Source organism: Acinonyx jubatus, chromosome C2 (genome assembly GCF_027475565.1).
Source record: "Acinonyx jubatus isolate Ajub_Pintada_27869175 chromosome C2, VMU_Ajub_asm_v1.0, whole genome shotgun sequence".
Lineage (NCBI taxonomy): Eukaryota > Metazoa > Chordata > Mammalia > Carnivora > Felidae > Acinonyx > Acinonyx jubatus.
This window is the reverse complement of record NC_069384.1, coordinates 11,886,973-11,907,591: the sequence shown is the minus strand read 5'-3', so window position 1 is coordinate 11,907,591 and position 20,619 is coordinate 11,886,973. Positions and strand designations below refer to the sequence as shown.

The 20,619-nt window shown below is 45.3% G+C and overlaps 1 protein-coding gene across 5 annotated transcripts in view; it reads left to right on the top strand.

Annotated features, from left to right (window-relative positions):
* Positions 1 to 20,240, top strand: part of IFNAR2 (interferon alpha and beta receptor subunit 2) — a 30,346-nt gene extending 10,106 nt beyond the window's left edge. For 4 of the 5 annotated variants that reach the window (XM_027041693.2, XM_027041691.2, XM_053220609.1 and 1 more), the window contains 6 exons: positions 1,773 to 1,896; positions 3,716 to 3,888; positions 6,275 to 6,435; positions 10,974 to 11,142; positions 14,476 to 14,606; positions 18,475 to 20,240. In XM_027041693.2, the coding sequence (XP_026897494.1) occupies positions 1,773 to 1,896; positions 3,716 to 3,888; positions 6,275 to 6,435; positions 10,974 to 11,142; positions 14,476 to 14,606; positions 18,475 to 19,179 (1,463 nt within the window). In that variant the 3' untranslated portion in view covers positions 19,180 to 20,240. The remainder of the gene's footprint in view (positions 1 to 1,772; positions 1,897 to 3,715; positions 3,889 to 6,274; positions 6,436 to 10,973; positions 11,143 to 14,475; positions 14,607 to 18,474) is intronic. The other variant, XM_053220610.1, reaches the window with a different exon arrangement.
* The last annotated feature ends 379 nt before the right edge of the window (positions 20,241 to 20,619 follow it).

Below are 20,619 nucleotides of genomic sequence, written 5' to 3'. Positions count from 1 at the left end.
GACTCCACCCTGTCAGCACAGAACCCCACTCAGGGCTCAAACCCACGAACCGCGAGATCACCACCCAGGGGACCGTGACCTGCAAGGTCACAACCTGAGCCGACATCAAGAGTCAGACCGGTAACCGACTGAGCCACCCACGTGCCCCACACCAGAGATCATTTTAAAACTCCTTAAAAGAATTTTCAAGGGTGCCTGGCTGGCTCAGTCGGCAGAGCGTGTGACTCTGGATCTCAGGGTTGTGAGTTCGAGCTCCATGTTGGGTGTGTAGATTACTTAAGAATAAAATCTTTAATAAAATCTTTAAAAACATTTTTAAAGGAATTTTCAACTTAAAGCCCCTTCATCGAAGATTGAGGAGACAGACTATGCCAAACAAAAAACAACCCGGACATAATTTCCCTTTATTTATTTTTTTTAATTTTTTTTTTCACATTTATTTATTTTTGAGACAGAGAGAGACAGAGCATGAACGGGGGAGGGGCAGAGAGAGAGGGAGACACAGAATCGGAAGCAGGCTCCAGGCTCCGAGCCATCAGCCCAGAGCCCGACGCGGGGCTCGAATTCACGGACCGCGAGATCGTGACCTGAGCTGAAGTCGGACGCTTAACCGACTGCGCCACCCAGGCGCCCCCATAATTTCCCTTTAATTTGCATTCTTACACCTGTTATCTGGTGCCAGTTAAAGGAAAATAATTTTTTTGAACTAAACACCTTGCCTACATATAGAAATCTGCCCCCATAATCTCACTGTGCATTAACTATATATCCAACCTTGTGGTGAGTACAGAGGACGAAGAGTTCAAAGTCAAGAAGCAAAGGCCCTAGGTCCTAACTACTGGAAGCTTCAAGAATCATAAAAAGTGAATTTGGAAAAAAAAAAAGAAGACTTGCATTTAAACAGGATTTGACAACTATAGCTTTTTTTTTTTTAATGTTTTTATTTATTTTTGAGAGAGAGAGAGAGAGAGCAAGCAGGAGTGGGGATGGGAGAGCAGGCGAGGGGGACAGAGGATCCAAAGCAGGTACTGACAGCAGAGAGCCCAATATGGGGCTCGAATTCACACACTGTGAGATCTTGACCTGAGCCAAAGTTGGACACTTAACCCGACTGAGCCACCCAGGTGCCCGACAGGTATAGCTTCAGAGTCTCATTTACCGCTGCCTCTTGCCAGCTGCATAATATTGTATAACCCAACTCTCAGCCTTACAGTTTGTAGAATGAGTCTCTTAATAGCACCCGCTTCAGCATTGCTGCCCAGACTCAATGCCTGGAAAGGGCCAGTCTAGGCATACATTTATCTGTCCCTTCCTTCCATGACTGGGGGACAAGTGCGGTGGGAGATTCAGTGGAAGGAAGGCAGGCAGAGGGCTGAGCGAGCTGCTTAGGGGACTCCAGAAAGAGGTGGAGTGGAGTTGAGAGAATGAGGTGGCCCAGGACAGGATAACATAGATCATTTTGATTCAGCGGGCCACTGAGAGTCCATGATAATTAAGCGTGAGCCGAAATTCTGATTACACAGTGCCGAGTTCCTGCATCCTAAGCTTGCCTGCCCTAACAATGTGTTGTTCATCAATTAGTTATATGACTTCATTTTTCATGTCCACCAGAACCATTCCCTTCCTGTGGTTCCAAGGCCCCTGGGGCTTCTGTGCTGGGAGTGTGGGCTCCAAATCCCAAGGAACAGATGGGATAGGAGCCAAGCTATACCTTGAATTCCAGATTCAGCGTTTCTTTTTCTTTTTTTTTTTTTTTCTCCTGTTTCCTTTAGATTTGTCAGACGAATCTTGCACTTTAAAGGTGACATTTCGCAGCTTCCGGCTTATCTTGTCATGGGAATTAAAAAACCATTCGATTGCACCAACTCACTATACGTTATGGTACACAGTCATGAGGTTGGTTTGACGCTTAATTTTCTTCTTGCTAAAGGTCTTATTTTTCTACTAATTGGGGGGTGGGGAAGAGTCGTCATCTTACTTGTGATAAAGCCTCTCTCTCCTCCTTCTCTCTCTGGTTTGTATTCAGAGCTTTAAAAGTCCAAAGACAAGACACAAGTCCATTTTTAATTAAGCTGAATAATGTCATAGTCCAAAACCACTTCTAACAAAACTTGTATTTATAACCATTTCTACAGGTCAAAGCCTCAGATGCACAATAATTACGGTGTATGGTTTTTATAATTATTTCTCTGACTCAGTAAGTCTGAATGTTTAAAAGCACTGTTTTCTGAGGACAGGAGTCCAAAGATCTGGTGACCATATCGATGTCGTGTTCACTTTTCTTTACTCGGTGGGGGCGGGGGGGGGGGGCTGTGGCACATCAGAGAACTGCCTGGCCCAGACCAGGTCCACGGTCTGGCTTAATCACTAATCAGCCGTGACCTTCAGGCACAGAGCTCGGCTTCTCTGAGCTCAGTATCCTACTTATAGGTTGCCGCAGAGATTAATGCCATAATGGAGGGAGCCTTCTATGGCTCTCTTTTTCCGACGTCTGACATCACCCTTATAAGTTGTCACTTTGATCTAGTAGCTTCGTTCTTTTGTTTGCTGTTTATCTGGCTAACAGCTGTTACTACCACTGACTGGCCCATGGAAGGCCTCTTGTGAGTTTCTCTGGTGCCTGCCAAAGTCTTAGTTTCTCTCTGCGTTAGGTGGTCACGTGTATCACCTACTTACCTTTCTGAGGCTCAAGACATCAGACATCTGTGTTGTCCCTATAGAACAGGCTCATTTAGGCCTGGACCATGTGATCTTCAGCTGGAGAGAGAATGTGTCTCAGGGAGGACACTCCTGATGGTCTTGTAGGGGCAGAGAGATCTGGGACTTCTGTCATGAAAGTGTAATGTTTGCTCATTTATTCACCCGGCAAATATTTACTGAGCACCGACTACATGGCCAGGGGACCAACCATGAACCAAAGCCCTTGGTCTCCTGGAGCCTAGAGCAGACATTCGGAAAGTAGACAGAAATACCAAAAAAACAAATAAAGATATAATGTGGTAGGTGATGGTAAATGGAATGCAGGAACATGAAGACAAGCGAGAGAGGGGGTGGACATGATGGGGTAAGGTGTTCCTTTTTTTTTTTTTTAAGCTTATTTATTTATTTTGAGAGAGCGAGTGGCACAAGCAGGGGAAAAACAGAGAGAGGGAGAGAGAGAATCCCAAGCAGTCTCCGTGCTGTCAGTGCAGAGCCTGATGCGGGGCTTGAACTCATGAACTGTGAGATCATTACCTGAGCTGAAACCAAGAGTCAGATACTCAACTGACTGAGCCACCCAGGCGCCCCTAGGTGTTCCATTTTATTTTATATATAGATATTTTTTTTATTTTAATTTTTTTAATGTTTATCTTGGAGAGAGAGAGAGAGAGGGAGAAAGACAGAGTACAAGCAGGGGAGGGGCAGAGGGAGAGGAAGACACAGAGTCTGAAGCAGGCTCCAGGCTCTGAGCTGTCAGCACAGAGCCTGACGCAGGGCTCGAACCCATGAACCCGCGAGATCGTGACCTGAGGGGAAGGCGGACACTTAACCGACTGAACTACCCAGGCATCTTCCAAGGTGTTGCATTTTAAATAAGGTGGTTAGGGCAGGCGACCTGATACGGTGATGCTTGAGCAGAGACGTAAAGAAATGAGGAAGTGAGGCATGCAGTTAACGGAATCTCCGTCACATAAATACTAAAGTTTGCCTTTTCTCATGTCTTTTCCTTTCAAAGTAAACCAGACGATATGAAGATCGTGGAGCACTGTTCAAATATCACAGCATCATTTTGTGACCTAACCGATGTGTGGGAAGTCCTGCCAGAGACATACATCCCCAGAGTTGATGGATTCAGGGGAAACACAATGCTGGTCAGCTGTATCAGCGATTTCTTCCTGGCAACACACGGTGAGTTCATCTCTGCTTATCATTTTCATCATCATCATCAAGATCATCGTTATTTGCTTTCCCGTGACATAGGCAGGTCTGCAGAGGTGTCTGAAACTCAGGGCTATGTTTACCAGCTGGCCTTGCCCCTTCGCGGCTCTGGACCTGTGAAGTGTTTGCTTCTCGGAGCCTTGGTTTTCTTATCCAAAAAGTGGGACGATAATCTGTCCTTTGCCGGCGATTCCTCACTGCCTGTCTAAGGCAGGCGTTCCGGCAGCAATGGTTGGTTTGTTCCGGTTCATTTCCTGTCACAACCTGACAGGAAGTAGGTCGGGAGGTCCAGAAGGCCTGCATCTGAGCTGTCCCAACTCTTTGGGCCAATGTTTTCCTTAATACGGTACCCCCTCCCCCAGATCATAACCCAATAGTTCTTATCTATGTTAGTTTCCAAAACACATGTGCACCCGGGGCACTCGGAGACCGGAGCCCGAGAGTGGGTCTGCCTGTCTTTCTTTCCCTATGACTGGAGGCAGCTCCCTGTGGCACTTGTGTTAAACAGCTCCAGGGTGGCTGCTGGTGGCCCTCAGCCAGACTCCAGCTCTTCTTCGAGGTCCTCATTTGCAACCTGTTTCCAAGAGAAAGATTTGGTTTCAGCTCCCTGTTAAAGGCTGTGTGGATGTGCGTTCACACATACGTGCTTAGCAAAGTGACAATAACCGAATCCCACTGTCGCAGACAAGATTCCCTGGATTTGTGTGTGTGTGTGTTTATGTGTGCATCCAGAAAAGAAAAGAAAGAAAAGCACAACTTATAGATCGTGGCGCTCAGACGATTACAGAAAGTACATTAAAGTAAGGATGAGACGTCATTCGTCAAGACTCAAAATGGTAAATGTCAAACACATGTAAATACCCAGGCTTAGGGGAAATGCGGAGAGTGTACTTTGAACATCTGAAAATCTGCAACAGGATGTATTCAAATCTTGCCGTGTCCCTGCTCTCATCCAGAATTCCTCTTTAATGGTTTGTCCTACAGAAATAATTGTGGACAAATGTAATGATTTAGCTCTAAGAATGCTCATTGACACAGTGGGTCTATTCAGAAAATGTAGAGACAATCTAAATATTCAAAGCAACAGATCGGGGCGCCTGGGTGGCTCAGTCGGTTAAGCGGCCGACTTCGGCTCAGGCCATGATCTCGCGGTCCGTGGGTTCGAGCCCCGCGTCGGGCTCTGTGCTGACAGCTCAGAGCCTGGAGCCTGTTTCAGATTCTGTGTCTCCCTCTCTCTGCCCCTCCCCCGTTCATGCTCTGTCTCTCTCTGTCTCAAAAATCAATAAACATTAAAAAAAAAATTAAAGCAACAGATCAGTTAAATTATAGTGCAGCCAGACGCTTAGTGGAATAGAATCACCCCTAAAAAGTTAACGATGAAGATCCAGGGTCAGCCAACTTTCTGTAAAGGCCAGAAAAGAAATACTTTAGACTTTATGGGCCACATATCATACACCATATCACCTATCCTTCTTCAGTTGTTTCACAACCCTTTTATTATTTTGTAAGTTTATTTATTTATTTATTTAGAGAGAGAGAGAGAGAGAGCGCAAGCAGCTGATGGGAAGAGAGAAAGGGAGAGAGAGAGAATCCCCAGTAGGCTCCACGCCGTCAGCATGGAGCCCAATGCTGGGGCTCCCAAACTCATGGCTCATGAGATCATGACCTGAGCCAAAATCAAGAGTTAGGCTTAACCAACGAAGCCACCCAGGCGCCCCACAACCCTTTAAAATATAAAAACCATTCTGAACTGGCAGGCTGTGCAAAACTCCAGCCCACAGGCCCATTTTCCACCCCTTAATGTAGACAAATATGCATGGATATGTTTGTGAATTAAGTGAAATATATACCATGCAAAGCTATAGGTAAGAATGATTTAATTTTAGATGAGATGTGTGTGTGTGTGTGCGTGTGTGTATGCACTAGTTCAGTTTATATACGTGTGTGTATATATTTACACTGATACGATATAGACAAAACACGATGAACCACATTCAGGGACACTTGCCTACTGTATTTTCTGATATTTCTGCAATGGTTGGGTATCATTGTTACTGTGATATGATAAGAAGTCATTTTGTTTAGAATACAGGCTGAAAATTCCGAAAGGACTGACTTCCATCCTGGAACCTTCCGTTTCTTGTGGTAATAGTAAGCAAATCACATCACTTTTAGTCTCCGTTTTTCACCAATAAAAAAAAAAAAAGAATACAACCCATGCCTCACCTAAGACCGTAGGTTAGAGAGAAGATGGTTGTCAAGAGGTCAGGTTGTATTACAGCCACGGGAGCGTTGCTGCGATGCAGTCATTGGCTGACATCACTGGGGTCTGTTTCTGGTTTCGTTTTCTCCACAGTGTCTTTGGAACCACCGGACTTTGATATTGTTGGCTCTACCAACCACATCAACGTAATAGTGAAATTTCCACCGGTCATTCCCAAGATACTAAATGGCGAGATCTTACAGTATTACTTACCGCTCGTCATCGAAGAACAGTCAGGGAAGATTGTTAAGAAGGTAAGTGGCTAAAACAGTTCTGAGCTGGCAGTGAATATATTTGACCGTCTTCTTAAAAAAAAAACCAAAACAAGGAAAAAGACATTTGTAATGATTTGAGCAACTGAGCCTAAAGGGTCTGAATCCGCGGGGTCTGACTTTAAGCAAAGAAGTCTCTATAGTTCATTCATTGTGGAAATATGTTGACTTAGCCTAGCAGTGTGGTCTTCTTTCAAAGAAGAGGCCGCATGCGCAACATCGAGGGGCACACAGGAAAGGGAAAGGAATGTGGTGTGGACAAAGAGAACAGGCTAATTTCAGCACACTAGGGCGAAATTCCAGGGTGCTGGGATGAGTGGAAGTGGGCCCTCCCAGAACAGCAGCTGACATGTGCATAGCCCTTTGCCGATGAGAAACCCTTGCAAGTACCAGCCCACAAGTCACCAGGGCCAGGGGCATGTCAGGCAGAGGGCACAGGAAGCAGAGGTCCTGAGGCTGGAGTGGACCCAGTGGATTTGAGAATCAGGGCAGGGAGCTGGAATGGAGTAACTGGGACAGGAGACTAGAAGGAGGTGAGATCAGGGAGGCAGTGGGGGCCCAATCTTGTTGGGCTTTGTGGGTCTGAGGCTTTGAAGTATCATGAAGCTGCTGGAGGTCCGGAGGCTTTAACAGGGCATCCTGGCTGGTGTATTGAGAATAAACCACAGGAGCCAAAGGTGGAGGTTGGGAGACCAGTTAAGAGGCTGTGGAGATGGTAATTGCTTAGTAGGAAATGGCAAATTACAATTTTCGCTGTAATATCTACCTGGATATAATCAACGCCCTAATCAAAACAAAATGAAAATAACAGAGGGAAAAAATCAGCTTATGTAGCTCAGAGACTGTACGAAGCTTCTTTAAATATCATAAACCAGTCACATCTCATGGATATTCAACCCGTGAGCTACTAACTCTGTTTGAGATTATTATTTTTAAAATAAGAAAGCTATGGGTATTAGGATATTGACAACACCATGAGAGGAAAATGACGGTTAATAAGCATCTTCTTCATTAAAGAAAAGTAATCTTTATTTATTTATTTTTTTAACGTTTATTGATTTTTGAGACCGAGAGAGACAGAGCATGAACAGGGGAGGGTCAGAGAGAGAGGGAGACACAGAATCCGAAGCAGGCTCCGGGCTCTGAGCTGTCAGCACAGAGCCCGTCGCGGGGCTCAAACTCACGGACCGTGAGATTATGACCTGAGCCGAAATCGGAAGCTCAACCGACTGAGCCACCCAGGTGCCCCAAGAAAAGTAATCTTTCGATTAAATTAGACCAAGAAAAAAAGAAGACTACTGGTGTAATCCAGGTGACAGATGGTGGTGGCTTGGACCACTTGGCAGTAATGAGAAGTGGTTAAATTCTGCATATATCTTGCAAGTGGAGCTGACAGTATTTTTGGATGGGTTGGATGTGCCATGGGGTGAAGAAAGAGACAAGAGCATCTGGATGGATGGAGTTTCCATTAATTAAAATGGGGAAGATTACAGGGGCACCTGGGTGTCTCGGTTGAGTGTCCAACTTCGACTCCCTCTCCCCCTGCTCCTCCCCCATTCTCTCTCTCTCTCTCTCTCTCTCTCTCTCTCTCTCTCTCTCTCTCTTTCGGTCTCAAAAATAAAAAAAAATTTAAATGGGGAAGATGACGGATGGAGGAGGTGGATAATTGGGTATCAGTAGCTTGGATCTGGATATATTAAGTTTGAGGTGCCAATAAGGCATCCAGGAGGATATAGTGAGCAGGAGTTGGATGCTCTGAGTCTGGAGTTCAAGAGAGAGCTCCTCGCTGGAGAGACGTCCCGGGGAGTCATTGGCTTCTTGGTGCGTATTGATACCTTGAGACAAGGTGAGATCACCTGGAAGTAGATATGCAGAGAGGAAAGAGGACGTCCAAAGTCAGAGCCCCAGAAGCCCAAAATAGATCTGGCAAATGAGGAACCAGCAAAAGAGACTAGAGGGGTGCCTGGCTGGCTCAGTCAGTACAGTGTGCAACTCTTGATCTAGGGGTTGTTTTGAGTTCAAGCCCCACGTTGAGTGTGGAGGTTACTTAAATATAAAACCTTAAAAAAGAGAGAGAGAGACTGGGAAGGAGCAACCAGCATGGTAGGAGAACAACTAAGTGAAAATGATGTCCTGGTAGCTGAGAGAAGAAAGTTCCAGAAGGAGAAAGTGATCTACTGAATCAAATGCTATAAATGGGACACGTTAGATGAGGACTATGGATTGGGTATTGGATTTAGCAACATGGAAGTCCTGGTGACCTTGATAAGAGTGATTTCAGTGGAGTGATGGGGTGAGGACCTAGTAAGAATGGATTCCAGAAAGAGAAGGAAGAGAGAAATTAGAGACAGTGAGGAGAACTAATTCTTCTAAGGAGTTTTTCTGTAAAGAGGAGAGATACTCTGTGGTAGCTATGGGAAGCTGGGGTCAAGAGAGAGGGATTTTATTTTATTTTTAAGTTTATTTATTTTGAGAGAGAGAGAGAGAGAGAGGGAATGAGGGAGGGGCAGAGAGCAGGGGACAGGGCGAATCCCAAGCAGGCTCTGCACTATCAAAGCCTGAGTCGGGGCTGGAACATGAACCATGAGATCATGGCCCGAACCAAAAAAATCAAGAGTCAGACACTTCACCAACTGAGTCACCCAGGTGCCCCATAAGAGGGACATTTTAAAATGGAAGAACTTATGGGGTGCCTGGGTGATTCAACTCTTGATTTCAGCTCAGATCATGATCTCACAGTCGTGAGTTCGAACCCCGTATTGGGTCGCATGCTGGGTGTGGAGCCTGCTTAAGATCCTCTCTCTCTCTCTCTCTCTCTCTCTCTCTTTCTCTCTCTCTTTCCCTCTCAAAATAAAATTAAAAAAAAGAAAATGGAAGAAGTTACAGCATGTTCATATGCAGATGGGATGTTCCAAAGGGATTGCTGGACCATGTGTTTGAGGAAGTGAGGAGGGATGGAATCTCATAAGCACAAGAAGGGATTGACCTTGGTGCAGAGCAGGGACTGTGCATCCAAGGCGAGTGCGGGGGCGGGGGGCAGAATACTCAAGCGAGCTTCTGTTTGCTTGGTGAAACAGGAAGTAAGTATGGCAGACTTCATCAAGATCACACAATGGCAACACCAGGTGTGAAACCCAGATAGTCTGATTCTCAGCTACTTTTGGCTATTTCTCCTGGAGGCAAGAGCCCTCCCTCCGTGACACTGTTTCTACTTCTGCCCCCTTTTTCTTCTTCACTGCTTATTGGCACTGCATGAGAGTTTAGTTTGTTAGAGCTCGCTTGCTTGCTTGCTTTCTTTCTTTCTTTCTTTCTTTCTTTCTTTCAATTCTTCCTCCTTCCAAATAGAAATTTGCAGAAAAACATTATTACAGAAGGCCATATATGAACTGCTGGAACATCCTGATTCGTAGAACTGTTAGTATTTTGAAAACCATAAAACTTCACGCAGAAGTTGTTTTTCTTTTTTTTTTTTTAATTTTTTTTTAATCTTTATTTATTTTGAGAGAGAGACAGAGTGTGAGCAGGGGAAGAGCTGAGGGGAGGGAGACACAGAATCCGAAGCAGGGCTCCAGGCCCTGAGCTGTCAGCACGGAGCCCGACGCGGGGCTCGAACTCACAAACTGCGAGATAGTGACCTGAGCCGAAGTCGGACGCTCAACCGACTGAGCCACCCAGGTCCCCCGAAGTTGTTTTCCTTGAAAGAAACTTCATATCATCTCTCTAATTCCAAAATGGAACAGAACTACCTAGGAACAGAAGGGGCAAGGGGTCTAAAGGGAGAAGATGAGGAATTAGACATCAGCCACAGTTCTGCCACAGCCATGCTGTGTGCCTTGGAAAGTTACTTAACCACTCTGAGTGGTGGTTTCCTCATCTGGAGAATGGAGATCATTGCAACTCTGTGGACTGTTTTCATAATCACATTCGTTAATATGTATGAAGGCACTTCCTGAAGAGTAGACACATATCATTAATGAAAAAAGATAATCTCATTTTTTTATGTTCTTAGTTTTGCAAGATTATCTTAATGCATGACAAAATAATCTTGTAAAAATGACATCATGGAAACATTGTTTTCTTTTTTTTTTCTTTTTTTCATTTTATTTGCCTGAGAGAGAGAGCACAAGTGGGAGAGAGGGGCAGAGGGGGGGAGAGAGAGAGAGAGAGAGATTGAGAATCTCCAGGAGACTCCATGCTCAGTGTGGATCTCTCAACCCTTTAACCAACTGAGCCACCCAGGTGCCCAAACATCATGGAAACTTTTATTCCTCGTTGAACCTTTTTCCACTCGTTATAAAGTGCAGTTGCTAGACTAGATTTCACGGTTTAAAAATGTGCATCTAGTTTTGTGCTAAATTGCTGGCCCCAAATGGCTTAAAAATACTTTTTCTTTTCAAGCCTGAGATCTTTCTATCCCCATTTAAGATCTGAGGACAAATCCCCAAGGAGGCTCGAAGGGCCTGCCTCCAAATGAAATTCTCACTCAAAGCCTTCCTGATTTTTTTGCTTCTTTTTTACAGCACCACCCCAAGCTAAATGGAAACATCATCGGAAATGTCACTTATGTCATCGACAAGCTGATTCCAAACACAAACTACTGTGTATCTGTCTATTTTAAGTCTAAAGATACGGGAGCAATAAATAGATCTCCAGTCAAATGTACCTTCCTTCAACCTGGACAGGAAACAGGTATAAGTGTTTGAAAACTCATGTTCTGCTTTCACTCCGAGGGAAAACCTGGTTAATGAAAAGAATCTGAAAGTCGTGGAGCCCTGAAGGTATTCCTTCCACGGAAAGCCCATCACAGAGATGCTTTCTGTTGGTCAGTCTCTACTATGCGGTGAAGTCACTTTTAAGTTGCCATAGCAGAGGGACAATCAGGTGTCTGTCTTTGTAAAGTCAGATCCTCTGAAGTGGCAACGCTTTTAGTTTAGCTCAGGGAGTCGGGATCGAATTCAGTTCTGGGTGCCCTTGGGTTGGCCGTTATTCAAGCTAGCTGCTGGAGGAGGCAGGGTTACCGGGACCAACTGCACGCACAGGTATCAGAGGGTCAAATTGTGGAGGCTGGGTGTGGCCCACGGACGTGGCCAGCTTGCAGGAAAGTTCGCTATAGCTTGTAGATGGAAGGGAAGCTCACCAGTGCGTATGACATAGTCCCTCATGAAGACTAAAAAGTCCTTCTGTTGCGAAGGCATCAGAACGGGAAACAGCCTAGTCCCCGAACCTTCCTCTGAGTGGAGAAATCTGCAGTGAGAACAGTCAGGCTTAGGGACGTTCGTTGCTGATTATTTGCTTGGGAAGTAACGAGGCCCCTAATTGTTTTGCCAAAAGTGAAAATCTCCACCAAAGAAGCCTTTCTGAATTTCCCAACCCCGACGAGAGTTTCTTTAATGGTCTGACTTACCAGAGTACAGACAAGATCAGGTGGGACAGAAGAAAGCAACCGCAATGGTATGGCTTCCTTGGGGATTCAGTGGACACAGGCCTGGCGCCTAGTGCTTGGAGATGCTCAGTGTGATTTGACTCTCCCGTGTTCCGCAGGGTCCAACGACGCCCGGAGCGATTTTAAAGGAAAAAGTAGCTCCTTTCAAGTATCTTTAAAGGAAAAAGGCATTAGCTTGAATCATTAGTGTAGGGTCAGTCAAATATGGGCAAACCTGAACTTGCCTATAAATTCCTTATGCCTGTAGCTCTTAGGAAAATGGGAACCCCAAACAAATCTACATACCTATGCCCTAATACCAATTCTCCAACACCAGCCGGGTGTCCAGTGATTCGATTCCTTTCTGACACTCTCTGGAGTTAGCAGGCCCCACAGGTTAAGGGGCTCAGACTCAAGACTGCCCCCTCTTCGGGTACCAGCTGCAAGTCTGGCCGTCCAAACTTCTGTGCACTCTAACTACAAATTCAGAGGGTCCCACACTCCCCCTTCAGATTAATAACTCACCAGGACTCATGGGACTCAGGAAGCACTATACTTAGGATTACTTTTTTTTTTTTTTAATGTTTATTTATTTTTGAGAGAGAGACAGAAAGACAGAGCGTGAGCAAGGGAGGAGCAGAGAGAGAGGGAGAATCCCAAGCAGGCTCCGCACTAACAGCAGACAGCCCAAGGTGGGGCTTGAAATCACGAGCCATGAGATCATGGCCTGAGCCAGTCTGACACTTAACTGGCTGAGCCACCCAGGTACCCCAGGATTACTGTTTTATCATAAGAATACAGTGAACGGCCAGATGCAGAGGCACAGAGTCTGGAAGGGTCCCGAGTGCAGGAGCTGCTGTCCCCATGGAGTCAGGGTGCACCACCCTCCCAATACGTCCGTGTGTTCCCTGACCCCGAATCTCCCCAAGCCTTGCCGTCCAAGAGTTTATACTGGGTTTTATTATGTAGGCATGATTGATGAAATCGTCATCCACTAGTGATTGAACTCCCATCCCCAGCCCTCCCCCGTCCCCAACAGTCAGGGGCCAGCCGTTCCAGTTCCACTCTCTAAACACCACGTTGGTTTTTCTGGTGACCAGCCCCCTTCCTGGAGCTATCCAGCACCCTCCCTTGGTTCATTAGCATAAACTCAGGTATGGTCCCCCAAAGACACTCCTGTCGCTCAGGAAATTCCAAGGGTTTTTAATGGTCTGCGCCAAGAACCAGGGACAAAGACCAGATTTTTATTATTATTATTTTATTTTTCTTATTGTTGTTACTATATTTATATTGTTGTTATTATTATTAGACAACGATCTTACAAACAAACGAAGACAACCTGGGACCAGTGTTATGGGTACAATACCCATAAAATCTCCCCAAGCACACTCACCACCCCCTAAACAGCCCAGTGTTCACTTCCTCAGACTCAGTGGTGAATACCACTAGCTTAGGGCATCACTCGTATGGGGGGAGTTTAGTCCAGAGATTGAGACAAATGTCTCCCCTTTGGTCAAGTCCCAAATTAACCGGTTGGTTCTTTTGCTAAGGCCCTGAGGGAAAGCTGTGCCCGTCCATTTGACAAATACTTACTGGGGCCCCACTGTCTGCTGGATTCTCTTGTAGATGCTGGGGAAACAGCAGTGAACAAAACAAATAAAAATAACACTTCCTGACCACGTGGAGCTTACATTGCAATAGAGAGACAGAAAAACAAAATTTCAAAAGCTACTTGCAGTCAGAAGGTTGCAATTCTCTAAAAGGAATTTTGACAAGAAGCTTGAGGGGCACTCAGTAGGACAGAGTGGTCTCTGGAGAGCCCTGGGGTGGCCAAAGTCCAGCCTCAGACTAACCCAGTTGTTTCTCTCAGACAAACTCCCCCCTTCCACTTCTTTCTGCCCGTCATGTCTACTGTTCGGTCACAAACTTTCGAGTCCCTTTGGAAGATCTAATTAGCTTTATTGAACGATTTGTGCGTTGAGCAGCATCCCATCTAGCAAGTATAAAGGAGCTCCAAAGGGCTGCAGAAAGAGAAATGCTTTTAAAGGCCGAACGAGGAAGTCAGACCAAAAATAGGATTATTTTCAGGTGAGGTCACCGCCCTTTGAGGGACAAAAGGATCTTATTATGTTAGGTGGATTACCTCATGGTGCTGAGTTGGAAAGTCCAGAATGACCAGTGAAGATTACAGTTTGGTGATGTGGGCCAGGCATAAAATGACTCCTTTTTGGGCCTTGAGTTTTCTTTTTAACCGTACTAACAGGTGGCTGTTGAGCCTTTGAGATATGGCCAGTATGAATGAGAAACAGGTTTTTTTTCGATTTTGATGATTTAAATTTAAGTAGTCACATATGGCTGATGGCTACTGTATTGCATGGGGCAGTCATAAAACATCATTATAAACTGGAAGAAATTTCACTTTTAAAAATAAATCTGCCATTTTCATCATTTAAGAATATGTATGCTTGGATTACTTTCACTCTTTTGTCTGTAACAATAGTTTTTCCTGTGTTTGTTGTTCTTTGATACCTTATTCCACTCACCTGTGATAATTTATTGAATTTATTTTGAAATAAAGTCATTTCATTTTTCATCAACAGAGTCATCAGAATCCGCCAAAATAGGAGGAATAATTATTATGTTTTTAATAGCAGCTGTCTTCATAAGCACCATATTAATACTGAAACGGGTTGGTTATATATGCTTAAGAAATGATTTCCCCAAAGTTTTGGTATGTAGTCTTTTTTTTTTTTAATTTCTATCTTTATTTTATAACTTAAGAATTTTTATTGTATTCTTAACTATTTTCACAGAAGGAAAAAAAATGTTTTCTAAAAACACTAAGATGCATTATCACTCTGGGTGACTTTTCCATCCCTATAAATATATATTTACATTTGATGCTTTCTGTTTATACTTGGCCCACGTGTTACTTTTAATGGTCACATAGTATCCCATTGTTATTAATGTCCTATTTTTCCCTTAATCATTTGCCAGCTGTAGGCCATCCGAATTGCCTTCTTTTTCCTTTCTTTTCCTTCCTTTTTATTCTTTGGCCTTTATGAATAATGCGGTATGTTTCATTAACATTTTATAAAGATTTTCTTTCAATTTGGATTACTTCAGTGGAACATATACACAAGGTGGATTTATCTTTTTTTTTAAATTTTTTTTTTAATTTTTTTTCCAACGTTTATTTATTTTTGGGACAGAGAGAGACAGAGCATGAACGGGGGAGGGGCAGAGAGAGAGGGAGACACAGAATCGGAAACAGGCTCCAGGCTCTGAGCCATCAGCCCAGAGCCCGACGCGGGGCTCGAACTCACGACCGCGAGATCGTGACCTGAGCTGAAGTCGGACGCTCAACCGACTGCGCCACCCAGGCGCCCCTTTTTAATTTTTTTTTTAACGTTTATTTATTATTGAGAGACAGAAAGAGATAGAGCATGAGCATGGGGGGGGGGGGGGGGCGGGAGCAGAGAGAGGAGGAGACACAGAATCTGAAGGAGGCTCCAGGCTCTGAGCTGTTAGCACAGAGCCCGACGCGGGGCTTGAACTCACAAACCCAGCGATATTATGACCTGAGCCGAAGTCAGACGCCCAACCGACTGAGCCACCCAGGCACCCCTGGATATATCTTATAAAAAGATAAAAGAATTAATTTGCCCCTCATTTGTCATTTTCTCCATCCCATTGCTGTCTTCCTATATTCATTTTATCAGTTTCCATTCAGAGATATCTTATTTTTCTCTAAACTCATTTCATCTTTTTCTTCTCATTTTTATAAACAACTGCACACTTAAATATTCCTCCCCAGTTGATAAAATTGTACTATTCTTTTTCTTTGTGTTTTTACTCCTTCGGGTTGGGTTTGGGGGCTGTTTAGGGGGTGGTGAGTGTGCTTGGGGAGATTTTAATTACAATGGGTATTTGAACCCAGCCCGCATTTGGCCCCGCCTTAGACGCCTTAGAAGTAGAGGACTCTGTATTGGGTTTCATCCACACTGTGATCCCTGCCTTTCAAGTACGGACAGTTTTGATCCGTCCGTGTAAACGTATCTTTCAGTCTTTTATGTTAGCCGTCAGTTGCGGCCTTATCGCTGCCTTAATCCGCCTCTTCCTGTCTGCCAAGTATTTATTCCTTTGGCCTTGAGGTCTTAGACAAATCCTACCCCAATATGTCTCACTGTAGCCTTGAGATATAAAGGTCCTTATTACCACACCTACTCCCTTCTAGATAAATTCTCTGCCTGACTTACCTAAAATGGTTACTAATCCCCCCACCAGGTCTCCCTGGGGTTCCTCCCATCCCTAAGGCGCGTCCAAATTATACACCAATTATAAATACGCCTGTTATTGTGTTGACCCCAGGTACTGAGAGGACGTGTTGTTATTGTGTCTTTCTCATACTTCTTCATGAAAAATTGTTGCTCTGTGTTTAAGTAAAAACTCTAGGAATGGCAAAGCAGAACGCTCTAGGCCTCGTGTCTTTGTGTGTATATGTGTTTCATCAAGAACAGATGTTAAAGTTTTCTTTTTCTTTTTTTTTTTTTTTTTTTTTGCATTTAACAAATATTTGCCGAGTACCTACCACGTGTTTACATGTTCTAGGTGCTGGGGATATAGAAAAGAACAAAACAAACAAAAACTTCTGCCCTCCTAGATCTTAAAGTCTGAGGACTAAGGGTAGGGACTGTGACAATTTATAGATGATATAACTGGCAAAGTAAAAAATTCACATGAATCTAGAGATAAATGATTAGGATTAATAAGTTTAGTGACGTTGGTACATACAAAATCAATATAAAAAATGCTTGCGTTTTTATACACTAGCAATAATCAGAAAACAAACATGAAGCTGCTTTTCAACCTCCAAGAAATTAAGTAGGTACACAACTCGTAGTATAAAGCCCTGTAAATTTTCGCAAACTCAATGCACCCATGTAATTCATGCCTAAATCAAGAAAGAGAATATAATCAGCCTCTCCAGAAGTCTCTCTCCTGCCACCTTCGAGTAACTAACCCCCACCGAGGATAACCACTATCCTGATTACTAACAGCATAGATTAGTTTTCTCTGGTTTTGAACTTGAAATCGTACAGTTAAGTGGAATCATATAGTTGATTTTAAATACCATTGCAATAGTAATAAAAAAATATTTTTAAAACATTAAAGAATAAATCTAACAGAGGATGTTACAGGTCGTTTGTGGAGAAAATGGCTTCTTGAGAGACATTAACAAAGATTTGGTCAAATAGGGAGCCCAGAAACAGACCCACACGTATGGAAACATGTTTAATGATGAGTAGATATTGCCATGGGGACAGGATTGGCTGGGTCAATAAGTGTATCTATATGGGAGAAAATGCAATTGGAACTTTACCTCATACCACACACAAATACCAGTTCCAGGTATATTAAAGGTTGTCCTATGAAAGGCACTGTAGGAGATTCTATGTGACCTTGGGGTAAGGAAGATTCTCTCAGACGCAAAAAGCAGACACCATAGAGGCTCGACATCGATACATTTTCTTACGTTAAAACTAAGAATTTCTTGTCATCGAATGTCCTCACAAAGAGAGTAAGATGGTGAACCACGGGCTAGGGGAAAACACATGTGACATAAATACTCAGCAAACAATTAGCATCCAGGTGATCTGAAGCGCCCCTAGGAATCCTGTGGGAAAAAAGACGAACAACCCAACAGAAAAATTGTCCCTACGCCTGGCTTGGGTAGAGTAGGGGAAGAGCAGGTTTGCCCAAGTGGGCAGCCCAAGTAGGCCTTAGGAAAATAGGAAGATGGTGCTGATGACGATTCCAGGTCTCTGAAAGGAGTCTCCTGACCACCTCCTCGTTCGCCCCACCGTAGTTAACCTAGAGACAGACCCACCGACGGGGCAAGACTCAGCCTTGTTCTCCTGTGTTCTCCACAGCTCCCTGCTCGGCTGGTGTCCTGGTGGTGCTTTCTTCCGAGAGCTGGAATAGAGTGAGCTCCAGTCTTGCCATTCCTCTAACCCTCCCAACTCTTTTAGGATTTCCCCTCTTCATCCTGAAGATCCTCCAGTCCAGGGGGCTGTGACCCGGATACAATGGGCTCTCCAGAGTCTCTCCTCACCCACGGTTCCCTGACACGCCCTAGGAGAATCTCAGTGGACAGATTTAGATGGCAATCCAGAATCTAAGTGGCCGGAGTCCCCTGAGCAGCAGGAAGCGGTGAGGGGAGCCCCGCGGGAAGGAGTGGAGGCCAGAACATAGCCTCTGCCGCAGGCAGCCTCCGCCGCTCAGTGTTCGTGCCCCCTGGGCACGTTTCTTAACCTCTCTGCCTCATTTTTGTCATCTGTGAAATGGGGATAAGAATAGTAAGCCTGCTTCATGGCAGGGCCGTGAGGGTAAAACGAATGATGACACGAGTGAGGCACAGAGACCAGTGCCCGGCAGGTAGGAAACACTGTGTAACCGTTAGCTGTTGTTGTTGTTGCCGTTGGCCTCACTGTCCTCATCCTCATCACTGAACAGTTCATCTCACTGAGTTTTATTATGTCAAAAAATAAAGAGCAAACACTCAGAATTGATTTCTCTCTCTCTCTTTTGTTTTTAAGAATTTTAATAACTTGTCATCCTGGGTCTTTCTCGAGAGGCCACCCTTGGAAACAGTGGCTTTCGTGGAGGTGATTCACGTTAACAGGAAGAAGAAAGTGTGGGATTATAATTACGACGATGAGAGCGACAGCAATGATGAGGTGGCCCCTCCAATTAGCGGAGGTGGTTATACTATGCACGGGCTAACGGGCAGGCTTCTGGGTCCGGCCTCCGCCTCCTCGGCCACCTTGGAAGACTGCAACCAGCCGGATGCTGAGGCACCGGACCAATCCGAACCTGAGGCTGACACCAAGCCCCTGATGGCAGCATGGCCCAGCCCCGGGCAGTCGGAATGCTGCAAGAGTGGGGCCTACAAGGAGAGAGGGAGGCTGCCACAGGACCCCGTCTCCGAGGATGATGACAGCGCCACCGAGGAGTCTGGGGACAAAATTACCTTCAATGTAAATTTAAACTCTGTGTTTGTGAGGATCCCCGATGACGACTCAGAAGTACCCCCGACGTCACCATCTTTTCTAGAAGAGACAGCCAACCTAGAGGATTCAGATGAAACAGAAATAAGCTTTCTGGCAGCCAGTGGGGAAGGAACACAGCCACCCTTCGCCAGCCCCTCTGCAGAGTGCCCGTGGCCTGAAGACGCTCTTTCTGACAAAAGTGACAGTTCCGAGTCAGATGCGGACATCAGGGATGGTTATATAATGAGATGATTCCCAAGGATAGTTAATTAACAAGGACCGATGAGGTTCTCCCTCCGCGTACGGTCACCAGCCCCTCCGGGGCCTGCCAGCGATGTCGGAGGGAAGGTGCTGGAGACTGCAGTCTGCTGGGTGATTCCTGGTGACGTCATCTATGCAGATTCCCAGGACGGCCACAGGGGACCCTCCTATCCTGCAGTGTATTGTTTACATGTCCCAAGGGATGCACTTTGAAGGGAAAGTGTCCTGTCCATTTCCTTCCCCGCATTTATAATGGTTCTGCATCCTGTCTCCCAGAGTAAGGAGCAGGGTCCCCTGCATCTTTCCTGGGTGGTCCAAGGCCCTGCAAGTTAATGAAATTAGCCAGGGTGGGAGTGGAGAGTGAAAAGGAAGACACTCAGCAGGGTTCCTAGCAGGTACAGTCAGCAGTGGTGGGTCCAGCAGGCTTAAGGAAGGGGCCAGGAGGGAAAAAGGAAGGGAAGGCCACCAGAAGGAAAGAAAGGGGACCCACAAAGAAACAGAAGCACAGGTTCCGAGTTGGAAGTGGGGAAAGTGGAGCCCAGTCTTGGGCTCCTCCCCGATGTCACATTCTGTCACCTACACTCAGAATTCAGCTCTCCTCAATTTGAATGAGGAGGACACATTCGCACACAGAAATAACTCTAGTGTCAGGCAGGTGACTACTAGGAAATATCTGCCTGGGGGAGAGGGATAGAATCTCAGTGCCAAATTTTAAGATTAAAAAAAAAAAAAAGCGAGAGAACAAATGCAGAATCGTTTCAAGGTCTTCAGAGGAAATAAGGTATGAAATAAAATTCCTGGAGGTCCTACTTAGCAATTTAAGAAGAGCTGTGTGCACGGATTCCAACTGTCCTACGTGTGACCACAGTTCCTGTGGAAGGAGGTGGGGGGGGGGGGCAGGGGAAGAGAAGTTCTAGAACATCATGTAGCAAACAGTACAAGAACTAGGACTCAGAGATCTGACTCTGCTATTTCACTGTGTGACCCCAGGTACTTTGCTGAGCCTCTCTGAGCCTCAGTTTCTTCATTTAGGAAATAAGGGGATTGGACTAGGTAATTGGGCGTCCGACTTCAGCTCAGGTCACGATCTCACAGTTTGTGAGTTCGAGCCCCACGTCGGGCTCTCTGCTGACAGCTCAGAGCCTGGAGCCTGCTTCTGATTCTGTGTCTCCCTCTCTTTTCTCCCTCCCCGCGCCCCCCCCCCTCAAAAATAAACATTTTTTAAAAATTAGAAAATACGCAGGAATTGAAGACTCCGGTGAAGGTGCTGCAACCCTGAGAGGCCCCCAAGGTGAATGAATTGTGCGGGACCTCCTATCCCACTCCCCTCACCCCAAGAGCAGGCTTCTCAGATCTGCTAGGTCCATCCAAAAGGGGGAAAACAACAACTATGAGTCCTAGTTCAAGGACTTTGAAGAGAATATTCTTGTT